Source organism: Octopus bimaculoides, chromosome 8 (genome assembly GCF_001194135.2).
Source record: "Octopus bimaculoides isolate UCB-OBI-ISO-001 chromosome 8, ASM119413v2, whole genome shotgun sequence".
NCBI lineage: Eukaryota > Metazoa > Mollusca > Cephalopoda > Octopoda > Octopodidae > Octopus > Octopus bimaculoides.
In genome coordinates this window covers 53,205,895-53,222,892 of record NC_068988.1, presented here as the reverse complement: position 1 = coordinate 53,222,892, position 16,998 = coordinate 53,205,895, and the positions used below count along the sequence as shown (strand labels likewise).

The 16,998-nt window shown below is 36.7% G+C and overlaps 2 protein-coding genes across 4 annotated transcripts in view; both read right to left on the bottom strand.

Moving 5' to 3' along the window:
* The window catches only part of LOC106874433 (mutS protein homolog 5), a 251,549-nt gene that overhangs the window by 24,777 nt on the left and 209,774 nt on the right, over positions 1–16,998 (bottom strand). For all 3 annotated transcript variants that reach the window (XM_052970104.1, XM_052970105.1, XM_052970106.1), the window contains exons 8-16: positions 11,575–11,684; positions 10,021–10,056; positions 8,794–8,879; positions 7,359–7,404; positions 6,221–6,359; positions 5,421–5,483; positions 3,015–3,086; positions 1,711–1,767; positions 492–564 (exon numbers count right to left, since the gene is read on the bottom strand). In XM_052970104.1, coding sequence (XP_052826064.1) covers positions 492–564; positions 1,711–1,767; positions 3,015–3,086; positions 5,421–5,483; positions 6,221–6,359; positions 7,359–7,404; positions 8,794–8,879; positions 10,021–10,056; positions 11,575–11,684 — 682 coding nt within the window. The remainder of the gene's footprint in view (positions 1–491; positions 565–1,710; positions 1,768–3,014; positions 3,087–5,420; positions 5,484–6,220; positions 6,360–7,358; positions 7,405–8,793; positions 8,880–10,020; positions 10,057–11,574; positions 11,685–16,998) is intronic.
* The window catches only part of LOC106874428 (growth arrest and DNA damage-inducible protein GADD45 beta), a 371,959-nt gene that overhangs the window by 148,748 nt on the left and 206,213 nt on the right, over positions 1–16,998 (bottom strand). The window lies entirely within an intron of this gene.

Below are 16,998 nucleotides of genomic sequence, written 5' to 3'. Positions count from 1 at the left end.
GACCCTGAAAAGATGAAAGGCAAAGTCAACCTTGGTGGAATCTGATTTCAGATTGTAACGACGGGTGAAATACCCCTAAGCATTTCGTTCAGTGTGCTAACGATTCTGCCAGCTCTCCACTTTAATAATAATAATAATATTGAATCCATTCATGAATTTATCTATTTATTAATTTTTTTTTAAAAACATATTTTACCTGTGAATTTGTGTGTGTAAACTGGGAATTCATACAATGAGTTTCTCTGCCCTAGGTGTACGGAAAACACTCGGCGAGAAATGGAAGAAAATTTGAGGAAAGAAGAAAAAAAAAACAACGTAATAATAATGATAAAGATTTCTTTATTAACCACAGGGGTTTACATGACGAAAAACATTATGGACAGCTCAGGACAAAACAAAAAAATGTCTGTGCCTATGTGTAAGTATGTGTAGTTGTAAGGGTTTTGCATGTAAACAAGGCTAATAAAATTAACAACAAATGAGGACCTTACTGTCATCCAAATTTTGGTCAACATTGGCTTTCACAACAAAGCGATTCTGGGCTTTTGATTCTGCGAAATCGACCTAAAAAAATAGCAAATCACTGATGAATTTTCACATAGCATAATATTACGTGGCAATCTGTTTTGCTTATGCGAAATATGTGGAGAATGTGATGGTGATTTGAATGATGATGGACGAAGATTTGATGCCACTTACTTTGTCAGCATTGAAATTACTGAGATTAAGAAACAGAAGCGCTGACCATATATTGTCGTAAGTTCAAAATCACAATTATTGGATTGAATCTCTCTGATCAAGGTAGATAACTCCACTCATACATCACAGTTGAGTGGTCAGCGGTAGGAAGGGGGAGGGAGGGGGAATGGAAAAGGCTCAGACATGGTTATAAGCCTTAGAAGCTTGCTTTGCAACTGCATGGTTATGGGTTCAGTTTCACTGTACAGCATCTTGGACAAGTGTCTTCTATTATAGCCGATGGTTAATGAATGTCTTGTGAATGAATTTGGTAGATGGAAACTGTGTGGAAGTCAGTCACATGTGTGTGTGTGTGTGTGTGTGTGTTTGTTTCCATCATCACTTGACAAGCAACCTTCTCAGAAATTGAGACTGATGGAATAAGTACCAGACTTAGAACCCCCCCCCCAAAAAAAAACCGGTAATAATGGTGTTGATCCCTTAAAGTAAAACCCATCAAGGTAGTGCCCCAGCATGGCTGCCGTCCAATGACTGAAACAAGTAAAAGGCAAAGGCCCAACACACACGAAAGCAATGGGAATATAAATGATAGGCCTGGGATAGAATAAAACAGCTATAGTGGGGATTGAACCACTGTATTCCTCCTTACTAGACTACAATAACCACCAAGAGAATATGGTGCTTATTATAGACTGAGCTAGACAGAATAATTGATCATGGATTAACAGTAATTTTCAATAGTAGTAAGGTATATTTTTCAGTTAAAAAATAAGTAATTTTGGGAAAAAGTATCAATATCGACCACTATGATAACCATAGCAACAGAAATCAGATTATAGCAATGTTAAAACTGTTAAAACAATAACACCATTGATTATTGATATAACAACAACATTGACAAGTATTACAATCATAATAACAACAGCAACAACAAAAATAGCAACAAGCCAGTCGCAGCAGTGACAATAACACATCAAAGATTGCAGGGTCAAATTAAAAAAATAAACTTACTATTTTGTTAATCAAAGTAGCAATTCTGTGAAGATCTTCTGTGAATGTGGAACTGATCTAAAATACACAACAACATATTTTAGGATATAACATCTAAAACACACATTCATTACAATGCATTCTATTTCTAGATAGTACAAACTAGTCTAATATTCTGTATAGAAGAGAGTAGTTTCTAGCAGCACAGACCAGTTTCTGTAAAGTGCAGACTATTTCTTACACACTATAGTCTAAATTCTATATAATATAAACTAGTTTCAATACATGCTGGAATGGGTTGGACGGTTTGACTGAGGTCTGGAGAGCCAGCGGTTCCACCAGGCTCCAATCTGATCTGGCAATGTTTTTACAGCTGGATGCCCTTCCTAACGCCAACCACTCCAAGAGTGTAGTGGCTGCTTTTTATGTGCCACCGGCACAGGAGCCAGTCAGGCGGGCCTGGCATCGATCACATTCTGATAGTACTTTTTACATGCCACCAGCACGAGAGCCAGTCAGGGAGTACAGGCATCAGCCACATTCAGATGGTGCTTTTTACATGCCACCGACACAGGAACCAATCAGTGGTTAACAGGCTTCTTTCAGTTTCCATGTACCAAATCCTCTCACAAGGCTTTGGCTGGTCTGAAGCTATAGTAGAAGACACTTGCCCAAGGTGCCATGCAGTCGGACTGAACCTGGAACCATATGGTGGGGAAGCAAGCTTCTTACCACATAGCCACGCCTGCACCTATATATATATCATCATCATCATCATCATCATCGTTTAACATCCACTTTCCATGCTAGCATGGGTTGGACGATTTGACTGAGGACTGGTGAACCGGATGGCTGCACCAGGCTCCAATCTGATTTGGCAGAGTTTCTACAGCTGGATGCTCTTCCTAACACCAACCACTCGGAGAGTGTAGTGGGTGCTTTTACGTGCCACCGGCACGAGGGCCAGTCACATGGTACTGGCAACGGCCACGCTCAAAATGACGTTTTTTACGTGCCACCTGCACAGGGGCCAGTCTAGCGGCACTGGCAATGACCTCGCTCAAATGATTTCCTAACGTGCCAGTAAGGCGATGCTGGTAACGATCACGCTCAAATGGTGCTATTTATGGGCCACTATCACGGAAGCCAGACAGCTACTCTATGTGTGTATGTATGTATGTATGTATGTATGTATGTATATAAATGATCAGAAACACAAACTCTCAGCTCACTCTTCAATATGTATATTCAAATTTGTTGGTAATATAGGAGTATTTGACTACTGAGTACAACAGAATATTGTTGAGATATTATAAAATGTTTACCTTTTTAAAGACAGAAATTTGTTGGTCTTGTGCTTTACATATGTCTGCTAAGTAAATTGCATGGTATACTGTCTGTCAAGAGAGAATATATGTTTGTCAAGCATAACAATAATTTATTTTGCTGTTATCAAGGTGCAGGTGCAAAAACAAGGTATATTTAAAAGAGAATTAAAAGTGAATATCCGGTGGCAACTAAACCTATGTCTCCTAGTTGATGTTGTGTACTATTGTCCTTTGTTAGTTACAAAGGATCTCACAAGCCAGTGAGAAAGCTCTAAACATCAACAAAAGAGCCTCTACATTTGCCAAACAACTTTCAATAAATAGCAGCTAAATCTCAAATTACATTCCTACTGTCTTAAGAAAAAAAATACCCGTAAATATGGTGCTCCAGCATGACTGCAGCTGTGTGGCTGAAAAGTATAAAAGAAATAAAAGTACAAAAATACAGGATGGTGATGGCTTTTAATTATAGTTGTGCTTAATTGGGGTTGACATGGAAATCAGAGGCAACAAGATTCAGCAGTCAGAATAAGCCAAGTGAATTCTCACCATTTGGTATCATATCCTACTTGATCTCAGTCTATTTTTACTTCCTTAGACATTTTATTTATAGAAAACTATTAAGTTTCATTCATCAATTGAATCTGTTTCTTTCATTTCTTAAGTCTTAAATAGGTGGCCTTTAACAACTTGGACCATTGCAGGAATGTATATACAATTTCATGTGGGTGCATGTGTGTGTGTGTGAGAAAATGTGTGTGTGTGTGTATACACACGTATGTCAAGCAGTGCTGTCATCAACATAGCATTCACCTCTCTGTATTTGTTGCATTGTTGTAAGGATTAGACGAATTCATTGAGGCAGATTTTCCCATGGTCGGATGCCTTTCCTGTTGCTAACCCCCTTTCCAAGGTCAGGCATGTTTTCAAAAAAGATAGAAAATGAATGACATGGTTTGTATGACAGTCATGATTATTTGTAACCATTATGATTGCATAAACACAAACATATACACATATCTACAGCTATTAATTGGTCTATATATACATCATCATCATCGTTTAACGTCCGCTTTCCATGCTAGCATGGGTTGGACGGTTTGACTGAGGACTGGTGAAACCGGATGGCAACACCAGGCTCCAATCTAATTTGGCAGAGTTTCTACAGCTGGATGCCCTTCCTAACGCCAACCACTCAGAGAGTGTAGTGGATGCTTTTACGTGTCACCCGCATGAAGGCCAGTCAGGCAGTACTGGCAACGGCCACGCTCAAAATGGTGTCTTTTATGTGCCACCCGCACAAGAGCCAGTCCAGGGGCACTGGCAACGATCTCGCTTGAAAATCCTACGAAGGCCAGTCAGGCGGTACTGGCAACGGCCACGCTCAAAATGGTGCATCTTATGTACCACCCGCACAAGAGCCAGTCCAGGGGCACTGGCAACAATCTCACTTGGCTTGCCGGGTCTTCTCTTCTCTTATACATATATATAAATTCTTTTCTACTCTAGGCACAAGGCCCGAAATGTTTGTGGAGGGGCCAGTCAATTAGATCCACCCTGAAAGGATGAAAAGCAAAGTCGACCTTGGCAGAATTTGAACTCAGAACGTAAAGACAGATGAAATACCACTAAGCATTTTGCCTGGCGTGTTAATGCTTCTGTCACCTCGCCACCTTATACATATATATAAATTGAAACAAAGAAATATTTTTAATTTTCAGGCTATTAATAAAAAAAATGTAAACATCACATCCAGTACTTAGTATGTAATATAACGAGACATTTTTAGTTTGAATTTCAGAATACTCATAATACAAATTTGTCTTGAAAAGCTGTTTCACTAACATTAATGCCCATGTTATTTTCCAACTACTTCATATCAACAATTATGAGCTATGTTTTGCAGTATTTAATAAAAAAATTGATAGGCATGATCTCCAATGTGGGTATACTTACAAAGATGTAATGAGTATTTAATATATTATCACTATTATAGAATATTTTATCATTATCAAAGTGATTTCAGCTCTTTGTTACACATCAGTCAGGTTGGACAATAGATATAACTAACTTCTGATTATGTGACTTGAATATGGCCATCACAATAAGCATCATCATAATTTAATGCCCAGCTTCCATAATAGCATGAGTTGGATGGTTTGACAGGAGTTGGCAAGCCAAAGGGCTGCACCAAACCCCTCTGTATTGTTCTGGCATTGTTTTCATGATTGGATGTCCTTCCTAATGCCAAACACTTTACACAGTGGATGGACAAGGTGCTTTTTACATGGTACCAGCACCAGTAAGATCTTCTTTGGCATGGAGGTACACGTATATCTAATCATGAAAGAATAAAAAGAATTTATATTCAAAAGAAAAGAAAGAACAGGTTTTAGTTTTTACCTTATATAATCTTTGCCAATCTCCAATTGATACCTGGGCCTGCTTCATACGGCTTAATATTCGCTGTTTAATTTGAAATTGAGAAACATTAGAAAATTCATAGAAAAGAATCAATCTAGGCTCAAAAAGTAATTTCTTTATATTTCAGCATTGGTTTATATTCTCTTACAGTCTACAATTTTTTAGAATGTATCACATGCTGTCTTCTCAAATAGATCACACAAAGGGAAAATGTAGTTCTTGATATGGATAAATATGAGATGGTCACAGCTTGAAATCTTTTGATTATAGGTCTACTCAATCAAGGCTGACCCGGGGTTAAACAATATGCACTACAGTATCTTACAATGTACTACAATGTGCAAGAAATTGCTACAGCTGATTGCAGATTATCAAATGTGCTATAAGACAACCATGGTGTACTATATTATACAACAATGTCTGTTGATGTACTATTATGTTTTATAACAAGCTGTAGCACCTTGTTTGGCCCTGCCAGCCTGAAATTTGAAAGTAAAAAAGAACGCAGCGTAAATAATGGACAGTCAAGACTATTGATAAGGTTGCAAAATGCAATGAAAATTTTAGGAAAATAAAAAGAAAAAGAAGTGGAAATTTTACCAGTGAGTGTGTTAAATTTTACGGCACAATAAGAAAATGACTCTCCCCAGACACAACAGAATATGCTTCAACACATGAAATCACATAAAAAATCTTGCAAACCAAATCCAAAAACGAAATACAATAGATAAGCTTACAAATTTAAACGGATTAAAGAAAATAGTAGAGTGCAAACCTACAGAGATACTTCGGATATGCAGTAAGCATCCTTCAAGACTTCGGACAATGTCACTTTGGCACTTGTTGATAAAGTAGGCAATGGCACTGTGGCGCTGTTGAAGAATTTCTACATTTTTTGTAGGTGTTAAAAACCAGCGTCTTGAAATAAGAAAAATAAACTAAGAGCGTTAGAATCAATGTTTAAGATGAAAAAATCGGCCGAGAACTATTTTATTGTTATTGATTTGTCCCAGGACAACCAAGAATAATCGGACATGTGACCAAAAGCATGTCACTTATAACCATTCTATGTATTTTCAGATGTGCTGTAATTAGAATGACACTATGCAATGTGTCCCTTCATTTTTAAGATGTGAACTGAGGGAGAATTAGGTTGCTCTTTCTAGTATCTGTGGTAAATAGTGTCATTTCTTCAGTTTTCATAATCAGAAATACCCCTCAATGGATACTGAGTTCTAAATTCTTCAGGAAAATATCTTTAAATGCTACATGGTGGAGCTTCAGCCTAATACTGCAACTCCAAGAGACAATTATCGACTTATAATGTTCTTGATGTTGTTGTTTGGCCAAAGGTCAGCCCTGATCAAGCAAACATACGAGCAAGGGCAAACAACACTTTTGTGTAGGTGACAGGAATACTATGCAACTGATAAGTGCTCTGTTAGCTTACAACAGGATGAAGTAAGCTAATGAAGTGTCATTCCTATACAAGATTGGCAAATATATCAGTCATGTAACATTATGGAGGCCATGAGGGGAGCCCAGTACATTCTCACCCACTCAGTAAAACAGTTGTAGTGAAGTATTCTTCTCATGTTAGATTAACCCTTTAGCATTCAGATTACTCTGTCAAACGTAAAGCCTGTTTAATTACATTATTTTAAGTTAATTGTACAGCATCTTGTAACTCTGAGATTTTGATGATGTCCCTGTTTATTTTTAGAATGACTTTGTAGGGTAGGTGTGAGAGGTCAGAGCTGGCTGGTTTGAGCATAAAACAGGAAGACAATTTTGGCCTGATATGACCGGTTTAAACACTTAAGGGTTAAATCAATAGGCCTGTCCCCCCACCCCCACCCCACTACTCAATATCTATACTTTGACTACAAGCAAAAGAGTGATCCAGAACATGTTTACCTTAGTAGTTTGCTGCCAAGTTGAGATTTGCATCTGTTGAGAATTCCTGAAAAATGTCAAAAAATATAAAATCGAAATTAAAATAATACCAAAACTTATGTAATAAAAATATATAACAATGATTGGTTTTACGATAGAAAGCCACAAACTGTTTGGAGAGCAAAATAGGACTGTGTGATAGTCATACTGCAAATGTCTTTTGGAAAGGGATAAGTGAAAGGATTTGACTTCAAGTGGAAATCAAACAAGGATAGTGGCTATCCTTGCTAGAACATAAGGTTTTGATAATGGTAATTAATAATCAATAGAAATTATCAATAATATAAAAAATAATTAAATCAATCCTCCATATTTAACTGGATAGTGTACAAGGCTCTAGTAATGAGCATTGGAAGGTAGAGATGTTAGTCGTTCTACTGAGACTTTGCTAAGTGGTTTCTCATTCTGAGTGTGAGCAAAACTGATTCTGGTAGGATGAAAGGCAAAGCTGACCTCAGCATTTTGTTAAGTGCGATAAAACGATTCTGCATATTGGTTCTTCTTTTAATGATTATGAAGAAATAAAAGCAGCCTTGGTATGATTTGAACTTTAAGGAACAGCAACGACGGCGATGGTGTGTTATAGTTGCAATATTGTTCATCCTAGAGGTGCTTGGCCAGAGCTGACAGGAGCCCAAATAAAAACAACAGCCTCATAAGTCCAAAGTAGGTTTGCAAAGGTCTTGAATATTGCCTTCCCATTCCTCAGAATAAATGAAAAAAAAATTTTGGAAGGAAAGATTATAACTGCTTTAGTCAACCCCTGTAAATAATTGGCATTTGTTTTAATCACTCTCCTTCCATAAGAATGAAAGGCAAAGACAGCTTCAGCAGGATTTGAACTCAAAATGTAAAGGGAAATAACTCCTTTGTCACTTTCTATCCCACACTCAATGTACGTTTTGATATTCAGCTCAACAACAATCAACAGTACAACCAATAATACCTCAAGCTTCAATAACAACAGCATGAATCAATGAGGGAGCTTTTAAGTAGTCACACAACCAGCTAGAAACAACAGTCAAATGTCCCTCAAAACGCATCTTGCTTAAAAAATTTTTTTTAAAAATAAACAAAACAATGTAGTGTTTAATATACACAAAGAGAGGATGATATCAGAGAAGAGGACACATTAAATAATACAGTGTCACTGACACACAGAAAATGAATGCCTTTTCGTCATTGGTCTTGATCTAAACAACATAATAGCAATGATGGTAATTGCAGTATCTGGTAACAACAATGCTAACAAAAACCAACGCCTAAAAAACATAATCGTAACAAAAACAGTCTTAACGACAAAACTGGATGCAGCAGCAACAACACCAGCAACAACAACAACAACAACAACAACAACAACAACAAGGGCAGCAACACCCAACAAAATGTCATTTACCAAATAAGCTAAATCCCTCTTTGCTACAGCTCTGCCCAGATTTATATACTGATGGGTGAGTTTCCTTCCGGAAGATCTGCAAAGCACTGAAATATAAGAATGTAGTGATGTACATGGCTTTTTGATTGGTTGGGCATGGTTGAGGGTGGGGGAGACTTAATTAATTGATTTTTGTCCAAGTATATCACTGGTACAGTGCACACAAACACACACATACACTTTGAAACTTATAGTAATGTTACCAATCTCTTACGTATTGGTAAAAAGAATCTATTTAACTACTCTATTCTCTCACCATATACATACTGTGTGTGTATATAACATATATATATATATATGGTATGGTGTTGTTATCTGTTTGGTGTGATATGAAAGGTTCAATCTATGTTGAACTTTTAAACCCAAACCAAACAGTAATAAAGGTGATCTACTGCAAGCAGCTTGACCAGCTTAAGTTAGCGCTAGAAGAAAAACGACCATCTTTGGTTTCAAGACGAAAGGTGTTCTTCCATCAGGATAATGCTCGGCCACAAACAGCGAGGATGACATTCCAAAGGCTGGAGCAGTTTGAATGGAAAACAATGCTCTATCTACTATATTCGCAGGACCTTACTCCATCTGATTATCATTTATTTCACAGTCTTCAAAATCATTTGGACAGAAAACTATGAATTCTGTAGATGAGGTCAGAACAGTACTTGAGGAATATTTTTCATCATGGACAAATGAATTTTGGAAGAGGGGCCTTGCAAGTCTACCAGATTGATTGAAGAGCATTGTAGAAAATGAAGGAGTGTATATTTTAGATTAAAAAAATAACTTTGTGTATCTTAATTTTGAAAAATAAAAGAAGTATAAAAACACTGCATTATTTATGGGATGACCCAATATGTGTGTGTGTGTGTGTGTGTGTGTGTGTGTGTGTGTGTGTGTGTGTGCGCGCGCGCGTAATGTATACATATATACACACACACATGAATATATTAGACTATTCCATGCAATACACAACCACTATGTACTCTTTATTATTTTTGTGGACCGACTGTTTTTGTAGCATGCTGGAAATGTTCAGAGCCATTTTATTTGTAGCAGATATCATTGGTCAATATTTGAAGCTGTCTCAGTTCTTATGATAACGAACCTATTATGCTAACAGCGGCATTATTCAACAGTTAGTCTTACAACCGTTGGAACACTAGCAAAGTTAAGATACAGTGGATCACTTACGACAGTGCTGTGTTATCTATTATCACTTGATCGTTCCTGCAAAATATTCAAAATATAAATTTTAATTCAGATATATTGTAATTAAGTCTTGATTAGGCATATATCTTTACTTAGGTAAAATAATTTTTTTCTTTATTCTGTCACATATAATAAAATATTAAACACTAATGTCTCCAATGGAGCAAATGCATAGTTTTCACCTTTCAAGTTCATTATTGAGCTACAGGATACATTTTATCAACTAGAATGGAATAAAAAGTGAAGTTATTACCAGCGAGACTTCACCCTATAATTGTAAGCCAACAAGCTAGATATTCTTTTCTACTCTAGGCACAAGGCCAGAAATTTTGGGGGACTGGATGCCAGTTGGTTAGATCGACCTCAGTACACAACTGGTGCTTAATTTATCAATCCCGAAAGGATGAAAGGCAAAGTTGACCTCAGCAGAATTTGAACTGAGAACGTAAAGACAGACGAAATACTGCTAAGCATTGCAGCGAGCTGGCAGAAACGTTAGCATGCCAGCTTAATCCAAACGTTTCTGCTAGCTTGCTGCCTTACAACAAGTTAGATATTATGAAGAAAGTATTTTACATGTCTAAAATCTATAATATTTCCGCTGCACTAAACAGCATACTTTACACATAGCTTATTTATGTATTTTTTTCTACACTTAGATATCTCCTCAACATTTGACCATTATTAGTAAGTGATGCAGAGCTAGGTGGTACCACTTTTATTAATGACCATGAAACAACATTGCCCTGCTGTAGTCTTCCTCTTAAAGCCAAACACTAGCATTCAAGGAAAGTGATGGTCTCTTTCAGTAAAAATCAGTTGAATAAAGTTTTCAAAAATTAACGATGTAAGTGTACCCATCCATCTACCCATCTTCTCCACCCACTATTCTTGGCACTTCCTCCAAAATGTCCAATCAGAAGCAACTGTCATTAACCCTTTAGCATTTAAACTGGCCACATCAAGCCAAAATATTCTGCCTGCTTTATGTTCAAATCAACCAGATCTAATCTCTCACAGCAACTCTACAATGTGTATCTAAAAATAAGCAATCAACTCATTGAATCTCAAAGCTACAAAATAATGCATGATTAATTAAGAACAATTGAATAAATAAGCATTACATTTGAGAGAATATTCTGAATGTTAAAGAGTTAAACAATTTGGTTGGATTCCCAGGTATGACCAACTGAGACTATGCATATTATCCAACCCTATCATTTTTGGTCCATCCTTAAGTTTCCTACTTGTTACCTCAGTTTAAAGAATCCATCTTGCCAGATTCTAACTACATGTCCATAGTACTGGTGCTGTGACCTCTCAATACGGAAAAGTAGCAGCTTGACTTTCAGAGACTGATCTATGAGCTATGCACTCTGTCAAGCAACATTACTCCAGTGATCCTCTAGAGGAACCCTATTTTGTTAGTTTATCATAAGAGAGACTTCTAAGGTTTCAAATAAGTATTTTAACATAGAACAATTGTTTAGATATTAACCATGATAACATAAAGCAGAGAATTTCTGGATAACTTACAGAGAAAACACTTGAATATTGACAAATGGCACTCGAACATTTATATCTTCCAATTCTATTCCAATACGGTTTTTCTCCAAATATTTTATCAAACCACCAGCAGCTCTTACCTGCAAAATATGTAAATGTATTATGTGTTACAATAATTAATTCATTATGGTAAGTAATAACATTTTTTTTCTTCTTTTTTTAATAATTGCAAGTTGAAGATGGAGTTAACAGAGCTAAAATATTAGATTAATTTTTGATTAATTTTTGGTCCCTTACACAAGGTTCAATTTTTCAGAAGAAAGATAAAATGAAAACTTGTAATATCAGTATTTCTTTCTCGTAGGAGTTAACAATATTATTTAAGAGAGTTAACTTCAACTAGAAAACAAAAAAAGTGCTAGAATGCTTACTTGGAGGTAAGCTAAACTCTTACATTATGGTGGTTGGCAGTATGATCAAGATATTGTCTAAATAATCATTACACACACATAATTATTTGAACTTTGGGTATTAATCTAATAATGTGCCGATTAAAGCACTTACAATGCTTAGGTTACCTGATGTCATCCGTGGTTATGATATAATTGTCATTGGGTCTATGTCAGGAATTCCATGATGTTCGTTGAGTTTATAATGAATGAGAGAAATGGAAAATGAAGTTAACAAGAACCTTTATATAAAGATTCTTGCTAACTCCATATTCTGTTTTCCTCAATCATTACATACACACACACACACATATATATATATGTATATATTATATATATATATATATATATCTATATATATATATATATACACACATATATATATATGTATATATTATATATATATATATATATACACACACACATAGGGTAAAATAACCCCCTTATTGCACTTGGTATAACACTAGTGTAACAATAATTGGGTACCCTCCTAGCAGTATATTGGATAGATACTATCCCTTAGTGGGTTGAATCCTCAACCTCTAACTCTCTTGGAGTATATATATATATATATATATATATATATATATATATATATATATATATATATATATATATATATATATATATATATATATATGTAAATGCATTTGTATACACACACACACACATATATATATAAATGTATGCATGTACAAACCTTATTTGACTGTATAAAAGATACATGGGTACATTAGATTTACCCCCCAGCTTCAGCAGCATATAACTCAGGAAAAAAGTCCACCAAATAAGCTGTGAATGTGTATATGTATATATATGTTTGTTTTTTACACCTCATTTTAAGGTAAGGCCTGTTTGATGTAAAAAATTTTATTTTCAGAGCAGCTGTCTGGCTTTTGTGCCAGTGACACGTAAATAGCACCATTTGAGCGTGATTGTTACCAGCGTTGCCTTACTGGCACTAGTGCCGGTAGCACATAAAAAAACATTCAAGCGAGGTCGTTGCCAGTGCCGCTAGACTGGCTCCTGTGCAGGTGGCACGTAAAAAACATCATTTTGAGCGTGGCCGTTGCCAGTACCACTTGACTGGCCCTCGTTCCAGTAGCACATAAAAGCACCCACTACACTCTTCGAGTGGTTAGCGTTAGGAAGGGCATCCAGCTGTAGAAACATTGTCAGATCAGATTGGAGCCTGGTACAGCCATCTGGTTCGCCAGTCCTCAGTCAAATCATCCAACCCATGCTAGCATGGAAGACGAACGTTAAACGATGATGATGATGATGATGATGGCACACTCACACTCACACACATACTTTATTCAAATGTCAATAATTCTACAGCATAGACTTGAATAATGTTATTCAGATGTAAAGTATTCTTTAGAGCTCATCATTGTCTACTTCAGATTTGAAGTGTCAAGAAATATCAACAAAAGATATTATAAGCTTAATCAGACACAAAGCCAGACTTATTTTAGGAGTGGGATTAGATGGTGTGACGGCCATACCTTAGCACAGTGTTAATTATTGAAGTGAATATATATTATTCAGGAATTGTAAAGTGAAAACTCAAGTAAGCTGAATGTGAGTTAATCTCTTATTCACAGTCTTAGTAACAGCTGTGGACTAGGAAATAATTAACTCTGTTACAATAAAGATTTAGAATAATAATAACTTGTTGTTACTTAGTTCAAGTCTGTCATGATTTAACAGACTTCTTGTGATTAGAAAAAGCAATCAAGCATGAGAACATCATTTCTTTCATATAGCTTAGACTAAGTTATCCACCAAAGATCCAGTCATGCGTGGTCCCAGGAATTTTTCAAAGGGAGGGCACAAGGTCAGAAGGGAATACAATTCCATGAGAAAGGGGTACAATAACATTATTTAGAAGGGTACATTTCTTTTCTTGAAGGGGGCATTCCCCCCCCCCCAACGCCAAATCTGCCTCCCTGCCAATCCTTATTACAGTATGGTGATTTGTGTGTCTCAATGACCCTGACTGTTACACGAGAAGAGTGGAGTACAACCTCCTGGTAGGGGCTCTCATGCCAGACAGGTCAAAGGATAGAAACCAGATGAACATGGGACCACTTCTTCTCAGAGGTAAATATGCGCTTGTGTAGGGCCAACAAACCTATCTAGAAAAAAAAAAAAAAAAAAAAAAAAAAAAAAAAAAGCAAGCAGCAAAAGCCTCGATAGCAGTTCAAGACCAACAACACCTAGGGGAGCTGAAGACGTGGATCACAATAGTCAAAGCAGATATGGAGCTTGTTTCTGGCCCTCGAGTCTTTGGCGTTCATCACTGAAACCAGGAATGGCTTCAACATGCTGTATAATTGGCCGCCAACAGATGTGCATCAACCGCTTTGACCTGTGATGAGGTGAACTCAATAGGAGCTGGCTTAACCCTGTTTGGGAGAATGCTGTTACAAGACAAGAAGACAAATGAGGAGAGAAAGGTTTTCCCTTTGGGAAACATATGCAGGAGACTGAAGCAAAGCTGAAGAAGCAGCGATTGAAACGAAGAGAAGCAGAAAAGACAGCCTAGATTTGAGAACAGTAGAGAAAAGCCGTCAAAGGCTTTCCATAGGGAGAAGAGGGCTTAAGTAAGTGGATTACATTGTACAATGTATCTGTCTGTGGCTGATAATGTCTGATTTTAAGGAGATTTAACCTAGCAAGTGTAGTGGACTCTACCGAGGTTCGTCTGTTGTCTTTCCAGTCAGGATAGTTAATTTTGTTGATAACATTGGGTGGTAAAAGAAGACTCACCTAACATTGAAATTTAAATATGTATTGAATATAAATTTTCTCAAGCGCAGTGGGATTTAAAATCACAAAAACAAAATATTAAAAATTAGCGGTCGACATGCAATGCAGGGGAGATAACCAATTAAAATCGAGTATATTAGTTATCTCCCTTGCATTACTTTTTACAAAAGAAAATATGTCTGCTTTTCGAGGTCAACACGTACGGAAAGAAAGAAGGGCGAGATAATGATACAAACAAACCATAACGATAGTGCTGCAGTAGGGACAAGGCCAGCAATTTGGGGGGGGGGGGATGTCAGCTGATATCACTGAGACAGCAGTACTTAACAGGTACTTCATTTTATTAACCCTAAACAGAGGAAAGGCAAAATTGGTAGTGCAATGCCTCTAATTATTTATAAAGGGAACAAGTCTAGAAATGTTGAGGGAAAGTTATAGTGGAGTTTATCAATCCCATGGCTTTATTAGAATTTATTTCATCAACCACAGAAAGATGAAAGACAATGTTGACCTTGGTAGAATTTCAATTCAGAACGTAAAGAATTGGAAGAAATACTGTAAGGTATTTTTTCCAACATCTGAAGATTCTGTCAGCTTGCTGCCTTCAAGTAAACTATAATAATTATGATATGAAGCTATCAAGACACTACTGAAAAGAGAAACAAGTTTGACGAGAAACAAGAGAAGAACACACAGCTACCACTCAACACACACACACACAAAAGAGGCGAGGTCCTTCAAAGGGATGTCAAAATCCATAAAAGGGATTATAAATTAAAGTTAGTCTACACCTACAATTTTTCCTTTCCTTATACTTCATATATATACATATTCTTCCTGATTTTGAGGGGATGGGGCAAGTTGATTACATCAACTTTAGTACTTCACTGGTACTTATTTAATCAATGCTGAAAGGATAAAAAGCAAAGTTGCCTCTGATGGAATTTGAACTAAGAATGTAAAGAACTAGAAGAAATGTTACTAAGCATTTTGTCCAAGACAATGCTGTCTAACATTCACATATGGATACAAATTCTTTTGGACAAGAAAGTACAGCCAACTATATATTGGTCTCAGTACTTAACTGGTATCTAATAAGTTTGCCACATGAAAATATAATTAATGGCCATGAGAAAAAAAAAGTTTGTATGTAATAAGTATAACAAACTTGATCACTGTGAGCACTTTATATCAGGCATAGAGCAACCTTTTTCAAGAAGCAGGCCACATGAGAGAGGGTGGTTCATCAGGTGAGCTATACTACCAAAAAGGTAATTTTTTGTTAGTCATGCCATTCAGAGAGCTACAGCTTGCCCATGACTGCTCTAGGTGCCCATCTGCATGGCCACCTTCAACCTGTACATGACATAAGACATCATCAGTAGCAGGAAGACAAGACCAGGAAGAACAACATTTAACAGTTCAATAATCTTTGTAGATACTGGCTGTATGTTTATGCATTAATTCCCTGACTATGAAACTAGACTCTTCCAGAAAATGCAAAATGGAAGATGCCCCAGTCAGGGGCATTATGTGCTTATTACAGAAAGAGGCCATTTGATGTGTAGTTGCACCAACATTCTTACTCAATACCTCATCATTCAATCAACCCAAAGAGAACTCTAGAACCATTTTCTCTAAATTAGTTTCAGTCATGTTTGATATTCACGACCTTTTAATCTAATCTAAAAGATATTGCTATCCAACAATATTCTATCACTAAGTTCCAACTGTTTTTCCGTAAATCATCCTGTAATGCACCTGGACACACCATCAACTTCCTCTCTGAATACAGTAAGATTAAAGACTTCTTTCCGAACAACACATAGAAACTGTTGATTTCATAGGAAGAACTCCTTCAATTTCTTGTATTTTGCAGGTGCTTTCTTTATGAGCAGTTCCCATCCCTGTTTTGTAAAAATTTAATTATTCCAACTATCATGATACTATATTTCAACCATAACATTCACACAAACATGTTTCAACCATGATATCCACAATTTTCACTATATAACATCCCATAAAAATATTATTATTTGATAAATGCATTAGTGTAACATGTGGAGACGCAATGGCCCAGTGGTTAGGGCAGGGGACTCGCGGTCAGAGGATCATGGTTTTGATTCCCACACCGGGCGTTGTGTGTGTTTATTGAGCAAAAACACCTAAAGCTCCACGAGGCTCCGGCAGGGGGTGGGTGGGTGGAGTGACGATCCCTGTTGTACTCTTT